The sequence below is a fragment of the Poecilia formosa genome, unplaced genomic scaffold (genome assembly GCF_000485575.1).
Source record: "Poecilia formosa unplaced genomic scaffold, Poecilia_formosa-5.1.2 Scaffold34, whole genome shotgun sequence".
NCBI classification, from domain to species: Eukaryota; Metazoa; Chordata; class Actinopteri; order Cyprinodontiformes; family Poeciliidae; genus Poecilia; species Poecilia formosa.
This window is the reverse complement of record NW_006799973.1, coordinates 1,879,006-1,895,172: the sequence shown is the minus strand read 5'-3', so window position 1 is coordinate 1,895,172 and position 16,167 is coordinate 1,879,006. Positions and strand designations below refer to the sequence as shown.

At 34.7% G+C, this 16,167-nt stretch overlaps 3 protein-coding genes across 8 annotated transcripts in view; 2 read left to right on the top strand and 1 right to left on the bottom strand.

Moving 5' to 3' along the window:
* LOC103136753 (cell division control protein 42 homolog) overlaps positions 1-9,782 on the top strand; it is a 14,451-nt gene extending 4,669 nt beyond the window's left edge. The window contains exons 1-7 of one of the 6 annotated variants that reach the window (XM_016670420.1): positions 3,424-3,724; positions 5,086-5,871; positions 7,005-7,109; positions 7,196-7,268; positions 7,356-7,465; positions 8,205-8,402; positions 9,007-9,782. In XM_016670420.1, coding sequence (XP_016525906.1) covers positions 7,005-7,109; positions 7,196-7,268; positions 7,356-7,465; positions 8,205-8,402; positions 9,007-9,096 — 576 coding nt within the window. In that variant the 5' untranslated portion in view covers positions 3,424-3,724; positions 5,086-5,871 and the 3' untranslated portion in view covers positions 9,097-9,782. Of the gene's footprint in view, positions 1-3,423; positions 3,725-4,951; positions 5,872-7,004; positions 7,119-7,195; positions 7,269-7,355; positions 7,466-8,204; positions 8,403-9,006 lie in introns of those variants that run through there. The other 5 variants (XM_016670421.1, XM_007550150.2, XM_016670422.1 and 2 more) reach the window with 5 other exon arrangements.
* Positions 632-4,175, bottom strand: LOC103136822 (myeloid leukemia factor 2-like). The gene is made up of 5 exons (XM_007550252.2): positions 3,838-4,175; positions 2,086-2,197; positions 1,954-1,989; positions 888-941; positions 632-791 (listed from the first exon to the last, which is right to left on the bottom strand). Exons 1-5 carry the CDS (start codon positions 3,879-3,881, stop codon positions 648-650), a joined length of 390 nt encoding a protein of 129 aa, XP_007550314.1. The 5' UTR covers positions 3,882-4,175; the 3' UTR covers positions 632-647.
* Positions 9,783-12,157: 2,375 nt separating the features above from the next.
* Positions 12,158-16,167, top strand: part of LOC103136751 (cell division control protein 42 homolog) — a 6,799-nt gene continuing 2,789 nt past the window's right edge. Inside the window, exons 1-4 of the mRNA XM_007550148.2 lie at positions 12,158-12,264; positions 14,882-14,986; positions 15,114-15,186; positions 15,274-15,383. Of these exons, the coding sequence (XP_007550210.1) occupies positions 14,882-14,986; positions 15,114-15,186; positions 15,274-15,383 (288 nt within the window). The 5' untranslated portion in view covers positions 12,158-12,264. The remainder of the gene's footprint in view (positions 12,265-14,881; positions 14,987-15,113; positions 15,187-15,273; positions 15,384-16,167) is intronic.

The window sequence follows — 16,167 nt, the reverse complement described above, 5'->3', positions numbered from 1 at the left end:
TTTCAATAAAAGAAGTTATGAAGCTTTACCAAAAACTGCAGGTGTGCTTCTTTGTCTGGTGACTTTTTGGTTAAAATATGTTTGTTTTTTATAGAGAATCGAGAAAATTAACTCAAGTAAGATTAGCAATACTTCATAATAAAATTACTCAAGTAAATTAAAAACTAAAGCGTAGCATAAAATACTCCTAAAAGTAAATTTTTTTTTAAAGAAAGCATAAAATACTCCTAAAAGTAAATTTTTTTTTAAAGAAAATTACTCAAGTAAATGTAATTTAGTACATGTAACTAGTTACTACCTAACTCTGCCTGTATGGCAGTACTTCAGATATTTAAAACAAAAAACCAATCAATTATTGACATCTACTGATATGAATCACTTATGGCGATATGTTTTTGCAGCCATGTCATCCTGCCCTACCTGAACTCTGACCAAACCAGAACTCAAATGTTTGTATAACCGAGATTTATGCTGCTCGTGATTTATCCCCCGCCTGTACAGCTGGCGGTTTTTCATGAGTTACTAAGGCCAGAAGAATTTGTTCATGCTTGGATAAACACACGGTTACGGCCCGGCGCTCAGACAGGTGTAAATCAGGCCTTCTTACGCGGTAATATAACGCCGGCCTTGGAAAACAGCTAAAAATGTTAATATATTCCTACCCCTCCGGGGCCTGTTCTTGTTTGACTCGTCTGTTGATAAACTTTGGGAGCTCCAGGGTCTGTGGACGAATACGAGATCACTGTTGAGGAGGAAAATGTTTGACAGTTTGGCGATCCGGACATTCTTTCCTGTGAGAAGAAGACAAAACAAAACGAAAAAGCTGAAGTCAAACCTGAACAGTTTTGTCTTCACAGCTGAGGTTAATGGTTGACAGAGCTGCTTACCATGTTCCCCATCATTTCTCCCATCATGCCAAACATATCCATGAACCCGCCTCCCTGCAAACATGGAGGAAAGCTTTAAGATGTGCAGTTCCTTTAATACAGGGGTTCTTGATTTATTTAAAACAAGAAAACAAGCAATCAGTAGGACAGAGAAAACATGTGAATGCATAACCAAGAACAAAATGATTAGCTTAGCACTGCCTTTTCTGTTTTCTGTAGGAAGAAGTGAACATGTATTGAATCCGACCGCTTATAATAATTTAATGTAAAATGTTACATACCGGCCCTCAAATTATCAAAAATTTGGAAGTAAAACCATGTAATAACATTCATGCGTCTGTTCAATGTACTGTGCTAAAAAGCCAACAAATAAATTATATTTCAGAGACAAAATGGTTGCAAGCCAACTCTCATAACAGGACAAGAAAATCTATGGATACATAATAATAATAATAATAATAATAATAATAATGACAAGTGCAAACAATAACCGGACATACAGCATCAGAGTAGTTACCAACTCCTTCCAATGTACACCTACTAACTCTTTTTAATCTGTGTTATATAACAATAAATAAAATAAAAAAAAACAGAGAAAAAAATCTGACAATAATATATTATTAAACTTGGAGTTTTAGTAAGAAATTTATGATGTTTTTAGGATTATCTAAATGTAAATTACACAAAAGCTTAGTGACAAATTCAATCTAACTTATGCAACACTTAAAGCAAGTTAAATATTACTCATTGTTGAGTCAGAGTTCATTGTTGTTACACAACTTTACCACGTAATGAGAGTTTTTGGTGATTTGTTTCGGCTTGCTAAAGAACTCTTCGTTTCCAAGCCAGAAAACAATTTAACATTAGCAAGGAAGTGGCAAAAACTTAGTTGCATTAATTGAATTGAAATTACAAAGAGATTTGTTTAAAGTCTCTAAACATATCACAAATATGTGAATAATTTTATTTTAACACAGAATGTACCTACTTTTACCTAAGCTTTTTGTGATAGCAGAAATAAAATAGATGAGCATTTTTGAGAAAAGTAAATAAATCATTTACCCACCATTCCCATCATGCCAAAGGGAGCCAGTGGACCCGCCTAAAACACAAATCTCATGTTAAAAACAAAGAAAATAAAACAAAAACACTAATTTGGGGATTGAACAGACAATATATTGCAGCAGCAGCCTGTTACCTGTCTGCGTGCCACACGGTGTGGCTGAATCTGGGGGGTGAGAGCGAACGGATCCATGGCGAAGGGTCCAAACATCGTCCTCATCTGCTGCCTGTGGGCAGCAAACGGATCCCTGGAAGAAAATGGTTCAGAAAGTTTAGCTGCGTGAACTGGATTTAAAACAGGTCAAATTAACACAAGATAGAAAAAGAGTGAAACTCAGTAATATTTTCGGGTGTTTCTAAGCTCTTATTTCACAACTGTCTCAGTTTTGGCACCTTGAGTCACATGACTATGGTGATGTACAGAGAGGTTCATGTATATAACAACAAAGATGTACAAAAGCACATGGCCATACATATAATGGTCATACTTTCCATATTGAGACTTTTAAATAAATAAATTTGAAAATATGACTAAATGTATGCAGTTTAGTGACACAAGTCACATTTCTTTATGTATCTTGTGTAAAAATTAAATAAGGTGTTTTTCAAGAACAGCATCAGTTTGTGGGACTATTATTTTTTTAAAGCTAGTAAAAATTAAGTCAACTTCGACAATAATCTTCATGAAATTGTCTTTAGTCAGAGGCTTCTGCAAATTTGCTGTAATACAGACGGCTATACCGTCTATAATAACTCTGAAGAATTTGCAGGGTTTCCCCAAGAGTTTTATAAGCCTGGCGGGCCACCAGGCTTTACTTCTGGCCCCACCAGACTAATAATTGCATATTTATTTAAGTCTTTTTAAAATGTTTGCATTTTTAAGACTTTATAGTTGGTGTTCAGGTATTAATCTTCCAATAAAACATAATTATCAAGTGATATTTTCAAATTTCCTGTAAACTTTAAACATTTTTTAACTGAAAAACATGACGGGCCGCTGGATGAATGACTGCCCTACCATGCAACCACCAGGCTTAGCAAGTTTTCTGGGGGAAACCTTGTAATGAGTTAAAAAAAAACACTTCATTTCCTTTTGGGATCAATAAAGTATTTTTGAAATTTAATTGACTGCCGTGGCATTCAGACACACCCATATCTAAAGTAACCTAAAAAAGTAGTTCGTTATCGACACGTATCACAATTGTGCCACAAAATATTGCAATTAAACTTTAGGTCCATTATGACGAGAGTCTTTTTATGTCTACTATGTATTGTTAAATGTGTGCTCAAGTGCAAACCTACATAAAATAGTTCTTGCATTTTCTTATTCTTCCGATTTACCAGCCATTAAAAATACTTGTTCTACTACTTCCCCAAAACAGAGCCAACATTTTGATCAGATTCAAGATTTTAAAACTAATTATAAATCAAATAAAGGTTTTCAGAAATAATCATGTTTATTTATTTATCTAAAGAAAGAAAATACAAATTTTTTATACATTTAGTCGAACAGAGTGACGGGCTGATGTAAATATGCAGGGTCAGAAATTACCAGAAAAGACCAGAAATGTCCTGCTGTTAGCTCATAAATAGCTAAGACGAAACAACAGGAAATGTGGTGTTGATCGGTTTTTGCTATAGCAGGTGTTTTAACGCATTACTTTCGGGAACTGATAGTTCTCGTGTATTTATTTAATTATTTTTTTCGCTTTATTGTCTATCCAATATGGTGGACCGCTACAGGCCCCCACCACAGCTGGCTACAATAACGAAAGGTAGGCTACCTTCAACAGGGCGCTGTGAAAACGCAACCTCACCGCACCGGCACTGCACAACAACAACAAAAATAACACAGTTCAGACCAAATGCAGAAAAAGTCAATGCTTACATCATGAAGGGATCATCTTCGGCGTCATTCAAGAAGCGAAACATGCTAAGCGGTTTAACTCAGCTGGCTGATGCTAGCCAGCTAACTTGAGTTAAAGAGATGTAGAGAAAGAGTGACAGTCTCACTTTCAGGTCGGGCTGAAATGTTGGACTTTTAGCCCGGCAGCTTCCCGGAGAAAACGACACAGCAGCTGTATCTCTTTCTCAACGAGGTTTCTAGCTGAAACTGTCACTAGACAGTAAATTCCAGAAACCTGGAGCAAACATTGAAAACGGAAGTCCGTCCCGTAACAAAGGAAAACACCGCTGCTAACAAGCTAGCATCGAAGCTAACGAAGGTGACTTCCTTTGCTTTTCAAAATACACCATTTCCGAATAAACTTTTCACAATAATTATTCATTATTCAGACAAGTTTGCTATATATTATAGAAAAAGGTCGTATATGCTCTATAAAAACTAATTTACTCAAACTAGAAGCTCGTTTCAGTTTGTTGTTTACATATTGCTAGTCCATAACAATAAAGCTATGTCAATGCACTAAACAGAAAATACTAATCATTTAAATGCAATTATAAGAATTACAGTTTACCCTCAATACCACACAATTACACCTGAATATGACAACTTCAGATTTACGTCTGAAGTTGACATGTTAAAAATGTTTTTAAAAAAACGTATTAAAATGTTTTATTGGTCTGAGGTAGTATTTCTATTTTTAAATGTTATGTTTTCATTTGCTCTAAGCACAAAATTATCATAATTAACAGAAATAAAGGCGTGACAACATCCTGTCTAAGTAATTAGTCTATTTAATGTATTTCACTTAATGGACTGAGTTACTAAAATAAACTTCAATAATATTCAAATTTACTGACTGGGTCTGAGAATGGAAACAGGATGTTCTTTTCTTATGAAAGCAAATTATATCTTGTTAGCAAGGGAAAGTAGCTAACTTTAGGACTTTAAAGTTAGCTACAAAAACGACAAAAAGAAAAACCAACTTGAATAGAGTCCAAAGTGAAAACATGGATTAAAAAGACAATTTTTAAGAAATGGTCGTGATCATTTTCAGCGTTACTGCCATGTTAGCAAGATGTAAGAGTGAGTGTAAAAATACATTCATACTTCTACCCACTCCTTTGAACATGCAGATATACTTTACTGTTCCTTTGTGTGTTTTTCTGTTGTTTTACATTTGTTTTAGTTGTAAATAACGTTTATTCTTTTCTTACACTACCCTCAATAAAGTCTGTTTTATAGTGGGACAATGGAGGAGATCTGGCTGATGTTTCATGAAGCTTCAGACGGTGTTGGAGAGGCGTTGAGCTGCAACTGCTCTCTGTAAATGTTGCATGATGACCCAGACACTACAACTTAACAAAGGATAACTTCTTTCTTTTGGATCAAGCTGCATGCTCCCCTTACCTAAAACACACTGAAAATGTTTTGAGAAAATTGGCAGAGAAGAATTACAACAAAGTTTGTCAAAACTCTTGATCAGTTGATGAACAGTCCTAGTTTAAAGCGCCGTCTCTGCTTTCTCTCTCGTTCATGTTGTTTTTAATTTTTCCTTTTTCATCTTTGTAATGAATATAAGTGTTTGCTCTTGTACAGATTAATTCAGTTCTTTGTTGATAAATCAGGAATTAAATTAACCCCATATTTGGCAGCTGAGTTCAGTTTTCTCTAACCACACTCCATGCGATGGTCTGGGTCTGATTTGTTGCTTCAGGACCTTCATAATTTGCTCTAATTGATGAATAGATGAATTCTACCCAAAGCAGAAGAAATCAGTAAATACTTTATGCATTGCATAAATTCACAGCTACTAAACTGAATCAGTAAATTACAATTTTATTACTGGAAAACAAACACCTCCTCCTGCAGGATATGAGACATGGAGTGTTCGTTTCTTTTATGATGTGCAGCTACGCCACGGATAACGTAAGATAATATTTTCCATAAACTAGAGCACAAAGTTCAAGCCTTCAGTGGGAAAGTAGCCTGTGTCTGACTCGTCAAGGAAAAACTACAGTAAGTAAAGCTGAAAAGAACTGCTGGTTACAAAATTATTATATTCTGGAACATTATGAAGTTTTCAGAGATTAAATGCTTATTTATATAAGAAATTATTACCAAAATCCTGTAAATATTGATATGATTATAGATGAAAGGTCAAAGTCTTCCTAAATCATGTACTAAGATTATAGCCTATCCTCTACAAAAATAAACAGAAATAGTCTTCACATGTCATTCTTTGTAATGAATCCATATGAATTAATTTTTTTTATTAAATAATTGAATTTTTTTTATTTTGGATGTAAAGAAAATCATAATGTAACAGAAAGAACTTTAAAAAAAATCAATTTAAAAAAAAAAGAGATACCAAGAGGCTCCGAGGTTGATTTTAATTTGCTTAGAGACGAGAGCTACTTTTAAATTAAACTGTTAATTCTGCTTCATACTGAAGTTTAAAATGTTTATGTCATGATATGTGCAGAAATCAGACCAGAATGCAGACAGAAGTCTGCAGTAGCCTCATGACTGTAATGTTTAACAGAGAGGAGAATGAATAACTTACAGAAAACCAGATGATACAGAACAGAAAGGAACCAACAAGGTAACAGAGAACTGACGGGTCTTTATACAGAAGGCTTAATCAAGAAATGAGGAACAGCTGGAGGGAAAGCGCAGGCAGAGGAGAAAATAGAGAACAGCTGGGAAGAGGAGCAGGCTGACAAAGATGAAAAGGAGGAAAATGACAAAACAGAATCTAAGAAGAAGAAGAAAGAAGCACCAATCTAAGGAAACAAAGAAAGAATAAATTAACTGAGATGGGAAATAATCTGAACTGGAAAAGTCTAAATAAATAACCAAATCTTAAATGAAAACAAATTACGGCTAAGACAGAATGCTAACATTTTTTTTCTTTTCAGACAGAAACAGTCATCCAGCATTAATTTAACCTGCAGTCACAAGAGATTAACTTTCCAAAATGTTTTCCAGATTTTATCAAAGTTGCATTTGAATGGTCTCAGAAGCACACAAGACGATTTATTTTAGTTTATTGCAGCATGAAGATGTTTTTAACCGTTTTGGTTGGAATATTGATGTGTTCGCGTCTGTTTTTGCTCGAGCACATTCATATTCTGTTTGTTTTCTCATAGATGCCGGTAGTGAAATGTGTAGCGGTGGGAGACAGTGAAGCTGAAAAAACGGCCTTATTGATCGCCTACACAAGAGGCTGCAATCCTTCAGAATATGTGCCAAAAGTAAGCAATGTGTTGTAAAATTAATTTATTATTTAGTTAGCAATATAAAATGTGATTTTCTATTTTGTTTTTGTTTGTGCTCTAAGGTTTTTACCGACTATGCAGTCACAGTAATGATTGGTGGACAGCCCTATATTCTTGGCCTGTTTGACACAGCAGGTAATTGTCCTTAAAAGTTTTTTTTGTTTGTTTTTGTTTCAGTTTTATACATCTCTTTGTAAAATTATCTCTTGTTGATGCTTTCAGGTCAGAATGACTATGACAGACTGCGACCATTAAGTTACCCGAAAACAGACGTGTTTCTTGTGTGCTTCTCCGTTGTTCACCCAACATCTGTTGAAAGCGTCAAAACAAAGGTCGCTGTCTTTTGAACACTGAATGTTGTTAATGTTTAGTTTTGTTGTTGCTGATTCAAAATGTTTCCAGAAGTCTAAAATTATTCATACCACTGGCAAAGTTGAATCTTTTAATTTTAGATGTGCACCAAAAATGTACCACCAACTTACCATCTTATATTTGATGTTAATGAGTATGTCTGAAGTTGTTGAGGATTTCAAATGAAACAAAAATGTAATTGTTGATTCACTACCCCTGATGTGAACAAACATCTTTTAATCTCCATGGTAACCATTCAGCTGTGCAAAATGCCAGCTTCTTTGTTGAATGAAAAGTAACTTAATTTAAATCTGGCAAAGCCATTTTTAATTTAATCTAACCCCACAAAGACTTTAAAATAAAGTGAACAGAATCCCATTTTTTACTTTAAATTTCACATTTCAGAATTATATTTTCAACATATCTGCATAAATTGTAAGCACAGGTTAAAGAATCTATATCAAAAGAATCTTTATTTTGGTCTATTTTGCCCCATTTTTTTCTTATTGACAATTCAAATAAAAATACATTATTAATCTCAAAGGGAATTTAAATTAAAAAGGATCTTCAGACCAGTGTTTGCAATTAAGAGGAAAAAGTTTATTTCCTCCAATTAGATAAATAATGAGGTGGTGATTAGCAGCAACAAGAGGTTGATGCCTTCATTTTGCAGTGATTACTCCAACATTGTCTTGCATTATTTATTTTTTTTGTTTCTAGTGGGTTCCTGAGATTTCTCACCACTGTCCTGGCACACCGTTCCTGTTAGTGGGCACACAGACACACCTGCGAGGCGACAGCCACACAGTCCAGGAGCTGGCGAAGACCAAACATTGCCCCGTCTCCCCCCAGGATGGAGAGAAGCTGGCCAGAGCGCTCAGAGCGGTCAAATATGTGGAGTGCTCCATGAGCACACAGGTACAGAGATTAATTTTTACAGCAACAAATCATATTTCTATGGAAAAAGAATATGGCCACACAAAAAAAAAAAAAAAAAAATCCCAGATGAATTGACTTTTTTTTTTCTCAGAATTTTGACTTTTCTCCAGAATTCTGAGTCTAATCTCAGGATTCTGAGATTAGAATCCTGAGATTAGATTAGAATCCTGAGAACTCAGACGTTCTCAAATGTCTGAGTTTTCAAATTTCTAAATCAGAATTTTGAGTCTAATCTCAGAATTCTGATTTTAATTTCAGAAATCCGACTTCTCAAAATTCTGACTTTTTTTCTCAGAATTCTGACATTTTTCCAGAATTTTGACTTTTCTCCAAGATTCTTTTTTTTTTCTTCAAAATGTTGACTTTTCTCATAATTCTGAGTTTAATCTCAGAATTCGGATTTTAATTTAAGAAATCTCTTTTCTTCAAAACTTTGACTTTTTTTCAGAATTTTGTCTTTTTTCTTTTTTTTGACATAAAAAATAAGTTGTTTTTTTTAGTGGCCCTATTCCTCTTCTGTACTTTTTTGATGGATCACAAACACGTTTTGTTCTTTTTGTTGTTTTTCTTGCTCTTTGAAAAGGAAAGCGTTAAGACGGTTTTTGACGAGGCCTTACTGGCAGCCCTGGAGGTTCCTAAAGTCAAAAAGAAGAGGTTGTGTGTTGCTATATGAAGCAAGGCCAACAGTATGAGATGAAATGCTGCACACATTTGGTGGGACTTCTGAACTGGAGGAAGTTATGAAATCAAATTTCCCAACTGGGATGTGATAAATGTGCACCTTAGCTGCTGTTTCTGTTTGCAGAAACGCCTGTGAGGAACTTTAATCCAAATGTGCCTGATTGACATGTGACGTTGTAAACCAACATCCGAAGCGGGTGATCACATCAGTGTTTTCTTTCTGGAGAAAAAAAAAAAACAGAAGACAGAAGAAGAAGGTTTCTATTTGATATTTTTATTACAGCCACTACTTTTGAATAAATTACTTCATATGAGTTAATATTTATTCAGTTTGAATGTAGGGTTATGAGTGTGACAGTTTGGGTTTCATCTGTTGGTTTTTGTTTTTTTTCACCCTTTGTCTCATGTGTCACCGCCTTCTTTTATTTTTATGGTGGTTGGAAAACAACTTAAGGTGCATTACTGCTGTCTCTGTGTCACCTCCTTCCTCTGTAATTATTTCCAGCTGTTCCTTAATTACCCCGGTGTGTATACATGTTCTCACCTGTGTTATTGTTCCCTGTTGGATTGTTACATCAACCTCTGCTCTGCCCTTTTGTGTCGCCAGCGGCTACTGCAAGTCTTTTAGGCATTATTAAATTACTTTAATTTAATAAAGGATATTGTGAATAAGTTAAACATTGGAAGCTCCTTATATCACACCCTGATCAGTTAATTAACTCAAAACACCTGCAAAGGTTTCCAGAGCCTCTAAATTAGGGGTGTCCAAAGTGAGGTCCAGGGGCCATTTAAGGCCCTGAAGATGATTTTGCACAGCCCTCAATTGCAACCTTGTTTGCTGGTTGTTGTTTTATTAAATTTAATTTAATAGCAAATGGGACTACAAATATCCAATGACTTTTACTAAAAGATTTGGGTATGTCCATTTATTAAACTTGAAGAGCGAGTCATCCTATTCAGAAAAAAATAGACAAATATTTTCAACCTGAAGAATTTGACATTGTTTGCCGTTTTTTGTTTTGTTTTCTTCAAACTTGAGACTTTGTTTCAGCTCTAAAATGATTTACTGATCCCTTTTCCACACAAACTAGAGCATGTTGCACAACATATTTAGTTTATTTAATTGTTGAGCAGATAAAAATTTAATGAATAAAATTTTCTATAATTGTAATTTAAAATATGACACCATGGCAAAAGGTTTGGACAGCACTGCTCTAAATGGATCAGTAGGCTACACAATTGTAGTGAGGACAAATTAGAAGTTTGTCCTCTCTACAATTGTATACCTATAATTCAGGTATAATTAGAGTAAAGGTGCACACTTGTATGGGTCATCCACTTTAAAAAAAAAAAAATTGGTAACACTTTATTTGAAGGGGGTTGAATAAGACTGTCATGACACTTTCATAAAAATGACATAACACCTGTCATGAACATGAATAAGCCTTCATGAATATTTGTGACTGTTGTCATAAAGCGTCATTCAGTAAATTATGACACTGTTAATACGAAGTTGACATTATTCAAAATATCTTTATGACAACTTGACATTAAGAAATCATTACTGTTTAAACTTTACCTTTAATAATATAAAGATACCTAATTTTTAAAGTGCAATCATTAATTCTTTTATAACAAATTTATATCAGTAATGATTTCTTGGTTAATGTCAAGTTGTCATAACAAAGACATTTTGAATAATATCAACTTTGTATTAAAAGTGTCATAATTTACCGAATGACACTTTATGACAACAGTCATAAATATTCATGAAGGCTTATTCATGTTCATGACAGGTGTTATGTCATGTTAATGAAAGTGTCATGACAGTCTTATTCACCCCCCCTTCAAATAAAGTGTTACCAAAAATTCTGCTCTCTAAGAATTATATTTTACTTGGATTTGAAAAATGATGCATTAAATGTGGGAAAAATAGGAAACTATATTATGCTTTTATTTTTGTTTTTGTAAGCACCTTTTGTAAATATGAAAATGACTCTTTAGGCCTTTCTGTTCGAGAAAGTGCTTTTTTTTGTTCTGAAACCTAAAAATTAAGTTTTTCTTATTTTAAAGTAAATTAAAAATACTAACTCTAACTAGTGAATTCCATGTTGAAACACCTCCTCCTGCTGGACACCAAGGGAGGTGTTTCTGCTCTTGTGTGATGCGAGGCTGCGTCATAACAGGAGTAATAAATGTTTGTTTACAGTCCGGATTGCGCACAAAGTTCGAGCCTTAAACCCAGGTGTCACCTGCCGGAAACGATCAAGGTGAGTACATCTGGAAAAAATGTGACAGGACGTTTTATAGGTCCAAACACCAATCAACCGAGTAATGTAAAGACTGAAGTTATTTTTGGATCAAATAAAGTGGTTACATCTAATATTACTAAAATATGTAATAAAATAATCAATGAAGAAATGTGGAAATTGTGCACACAGAACATTTTTAAAGGACTGAAAAAGTACCGTTTGCATGCATGAAGTTAAAAAAAAAGTAAATATGACGCTAAGAAAAGACGAAATGTGGTTATTTCCTCATTTAAAATAGGAAAGACACGTAATGAAGCATATAATGCGAAATGCTATGGTGGTGGTGGTGGTGGTGGAGGGGCAGGGGGGGAGGCCAAGCTTAAAAGTTTTGAAAGAATGAATAAAATCACATTTTGAATGTGGTTGTAACTTAAAATGTAAAAATGTTTAGATTACTCTCAGATAGTGTATTCTGATGTTTTAGTTAGCTTTTATCTGTTCTAATGTTTCTGAGTGAAACGATGACTGTGATGACTGGGGAAATGTCCTATAACCAAGCAGGTAAATGTCTCTGAAAAGACTATTTTTCAGTTGCTATATTTCAAGTTAAGATAGTGACTGAGACAGAAACTTAAAGAACAACATAAAAAAAGCAATAAATAAAAATCACTAAGCACTACACAGGTAAACACAAGACTCCACTAGAAGGAAAAATATTTATATACGCACTCGTACATAAATTATTAAAACGTTTTCATTTGTACATTGTAATACACTTCATGTCCAGCAGGAGGCAGTATGTCAGTTCCTCTAAAGAACTAAATCTTGTGTGGTTTGCGGCTGCGCAGAAAATAGTTCTACCCTCAAACCCGGATGAAACCAACGCCTAACTTGTCGGTAGAAAAACGGTAAGCTGAACAAAAAAATAAAGAGTTAAAAATAGGTTGTTTAAATAGGTTGTTTATTGGTTGCCGCAGTCTGGGATGTATGAATAAACAACTCCCAGAAATATAAAGTATTTACGGAGATGAAGCGTGTGTACATTAGTGAAGCAGTTTTTGAGTTTGTTAAAGTTTCCTGTATGTTAGCTTTACCTTGTGTTCTTATTAATTATAATACTTCTGTCACCTTGGGTAAGCTATTGTCACCTCTGTTTTTGTTAACTATGTTTTTTTTCATTAGTAGGTTTGTTTTATGGTTTAGTGGAAGAAAGATACTAAAAATTATATTTTAAATCTAATTATTGTAATTTTAAGTCACTGTAAAGCCATACTCAGTTTTATTATCCATAGCTGGTCGGTTTTATGTTTTTTTGTTTGTTTGTTTGTTTTTATACGATATGACTTCTAAATATCGCCTGTTTAGGCTTCACGTTTTAGTTGGTTTCTGATCTCGGAGCTTTGCTCATTTAGCGGAAGTGTTTGCAGTATCCGCTTCTAAATCACATTCAGCTAATAAGCAGTCTTTCTACAGTCTCCCCCCATTTTTTTTTTTTTTTTACATCTTTGGTATGCAGCATATGCGGAAGCCGCTCTCTGACATTAGTAGAGTTTGTTCCCACATGCATTAACAAGTCTAGTCAGGGTGATTAGGCTTATTTTCTTACTTTTACTGATTGAAGACGTTTATAATTTACTTAAGTCAAATGAAGCAACTGATAAAAGGCATAAATATTGAACTGTCACAAGAAAATGTATTGGAAGTATTACGGTAGAAAGAAATACACCATTTATACTTTAGGGTTTTATGTTTTTCACAGGGTTATGTTATTCAAAAGAGATATTAAATTTAGAAAAACCGCTGTAGTGATTTCTTTGATCTTAAGTTTTACACAGAGGTGTGTGCAGAGCACCCCAACATCGTCGGCGTATTTTTACTCAAGTAAAAGTAAAAAGTAGTCATGCAAGTAATGACTCCAGAATGATTGAAAAAGTATTTGCTAATACTGAGTATCTGATTTTAACGACTGTTTTTATAATTTACAATGATCTGATCATTATAGAATTTTGTAATTTTACAGACTAAAATGGAAAAAATAATACAAAATAACACATTTTAATGATTGAAATAAATTCTAAGATAAGTAAATGTGAAACGAGAAACTAAAAGAGAAATGTCAAAGGAAATGTGTCTAAGTTAGATCACAAGCTCACAGTGACGCATAATTTTGAGTTATTTCACCTGACTTAAATGTGTGGGTATAGTTTGGAAAAGAAAAAATGAGGAAGCCCTTCGGGTCCGTCTGCTTCCACACAGAACCGCCACAAACAGGAGTTGATTCTTGTGGTTTAGACTGCCGACAATTTTTGGGTTTCAGGTCTGGATTCTAACAGATTCGTCCATCTTTCAGCCAGACGAGTTTTATTTCTTACATAAACATGCGGAAAGCTCTGCTCTTTCTTCTTGATTTAACATCAATACAGCGTAGACCTGATCTGGAGATTAGTTTTTGAAATAACCGATTATTAATCCTTTTCCATATAGCTGATTATTTCTGTCTGGTCTGTCACAATGAAGTGTTTTTCAAATGATCTGATCAAAAGAGTGAAATGTGTGCAAAGAGTTTATTTCCTGAGCGTTCCTGTCATTACATAGTTTTATACTTGGAGGTTCAGATACTCGCATGACTGCTGGAAAAACTTACTGTCTGGAAAAGGTATAAAATTGTGAAACAAACAATTGTAAGTGCCTTGCTGTAATTATTCACACTCCTTAGGAGTGGCGCCACGACGATGCTCTTTTTACCACTAGTTGATTAGTTAGTGGAGGAAATTACTCTTAGTATTCTGTTTTAGAAAAAATGTTCCACCACTAACGATTTTTTTTCCTCCAGTTTGTTTTTGAGAACATCAGGTGTGTACAGGACGGAAACAATTTAAAAGTGTTTCTCAAAATGTGTAACAAGTGGATTTACGGAGATGGTTCTAAAAAACAAGAACCGTCGATTTAAACAAATCCTTAATTTATTTTTGTTTATTTAGAAGTTGTCACTTTTTATGGTTGAATGTAAGCCTGTCACAATAAGCAATTTAGTAATTAATCGCATGATAAATTAAAATGAGCTGAACATTGCCATAGTTCTGAAGGGTAATTTTGCTTTTTACTGATGGTTTTGTTTGAATTGAAATCATTTTTTCTTCTGTAAAGATCCTTGATACGGCGTTAAATTGGCGCTATATAGAAAAACTGAATTGAATTGTAAGTGGGTTTTATTTATTTTTATTTGTTTTGGTTTTTGTGTATTATTTTGGATATTTAAAATATATCCCAGTACCAGTGTTGAGTGTTAATTACAAAATTAAAATCTTTTGGTCTTTGGGAGGGTGAACAATATGAATACATCACTTGAAAATTGTCTCAAAACAACAACCTTATTGTTTATCACTAACTTTTTTGGGACAATAGTTGAATGTAAGTTGATGTGCTGCCTTCATGTGAGGGCACGAATGCCATTGTTAAGCTTATTAAAACAGAAATCCGTCATGAAGCGTCTTGCTGACTTGTTGCTCTTCTGTTTCATTGCAGATGCAGACTATAAAATGTGTAGTTGTAGGGGACGGTGCAGTCGGAAAAACCTGCTTGTTGATTTCCTACACAACCAACAAGTTTCCCTCAGAATATGTGCCCACAGTAAGACATTTTAACAATGACTCATCCTGTAAACACAGCTTTAGAGCGCCTCTTCATGTATGTTTTAAACTCATTAACCTCTGGCCCTGCAGTGGGATTTCTCAACCTGCTCTGTTTTCTTTCTAAGGTTTTTGATAATTATGCAGTGACGGTGATGATTGGGGGGGAGCCCTACACGCTGGGCCTCTTTGATACAGCAGGTAATTATCTCTGGAAAGTTTGGCTTCTGTAAGTTTTCTTTGGCTCAAACTAAAATAAGTCTTGTTTGTTGTTTTTGATGCTCTCAGGTCAGGAGGATTACGACAGGCTGCGTCCTCTCAGCTACCCACAAACAGACGTTTTCCTCGTATGTTTCTCAGTCGTCTCCCCGTCGTCATTTGAAAACGTCAAAGAAAAGGTCGGTGTTAGAGCGTAAAATGGTAATTAAGACAAAATCTGGTTGAACCCATTATCCAGCTGAGGAAATTCAAAGACAATATGTTAAACCATAAAAACAAGAAACAGGATTGTGTGGTTTGTTCACAGCCATGTTTTATCACCTCTCCTTATTACTGTAAGTAGGGAGGAACTGAGCAGACCAGCTGCTGAAATGTGTAAACTGGAGGGTTTTGGTTATTACGCAGTTTCAAGCGGTCTTTTTATTGTTGTCGCTATTTTCCTCACAGCAAGCTGGATGTTATTTATAGGCTAACCAGTTACTGTTGTAAATGTTGCAGAAAGTGCAGTGTCATTGTGTTGCTGAAATCAGAAGTGCTATGTTTTCTTATATAGAAGACCTACTGTAAGTATGGGATTCCTGGGAACATCAGCCAGAAAGAAAAATCTTCCATAAATTCATGGAAATGTTTTGTATTTGTACTATAAAACTGGCTCATAGCGACTGAAAACTGTGGAAATGTGAGAGATTTACACATTGAAGATGTGTAGAAATATTTACCCATTTTCTAGCCTCTCAAAGTGCCTTTAAAGTACAAGTTATTGACCCACATTCAAAAAAGCAGATCACTGTCTTGCTCATTTACACTCTGACTCTTGTTGGTGGTGGAAGTAAACCCATAACCTCTGATTAGAAACAGCTACACTTGCTAAAGAGCTAAATATGCCACAGCCTGTGCTGGGGTTGAGTTTTCACAATTAACCCTGTTGGTCTACAGCAGCGGTCTCAAACTCATTTTGGGCCA

What these genes read in the sequence shown, in the direction of transcription:
- LOC103136822 (XM_007550252.2), bottom strand. Translation starts at nt 3,881, where the DNA reads ATGTTTCGCTTCTTGAATGACGCCGAAGATGATCCCTTCATGAT. An exon ending in GAAGATGATCCCTTCATGAT is followed by an intron (nt 2,198 to 3,837) that starts GTAAGCATTGAC and finishes ATTTTCTTCCAG; the next exon opens with GGATCCGTTTGCTGCCCACA. An exon ending in CCTTTGGCATGATGGGAATG is followed by an intron (nt 942 to 1,953) that starts GTGGGTAAATGA and finishes CCATGTTTGCAG; the next exon opens with GGAGGCGGGTTCATGGATAT.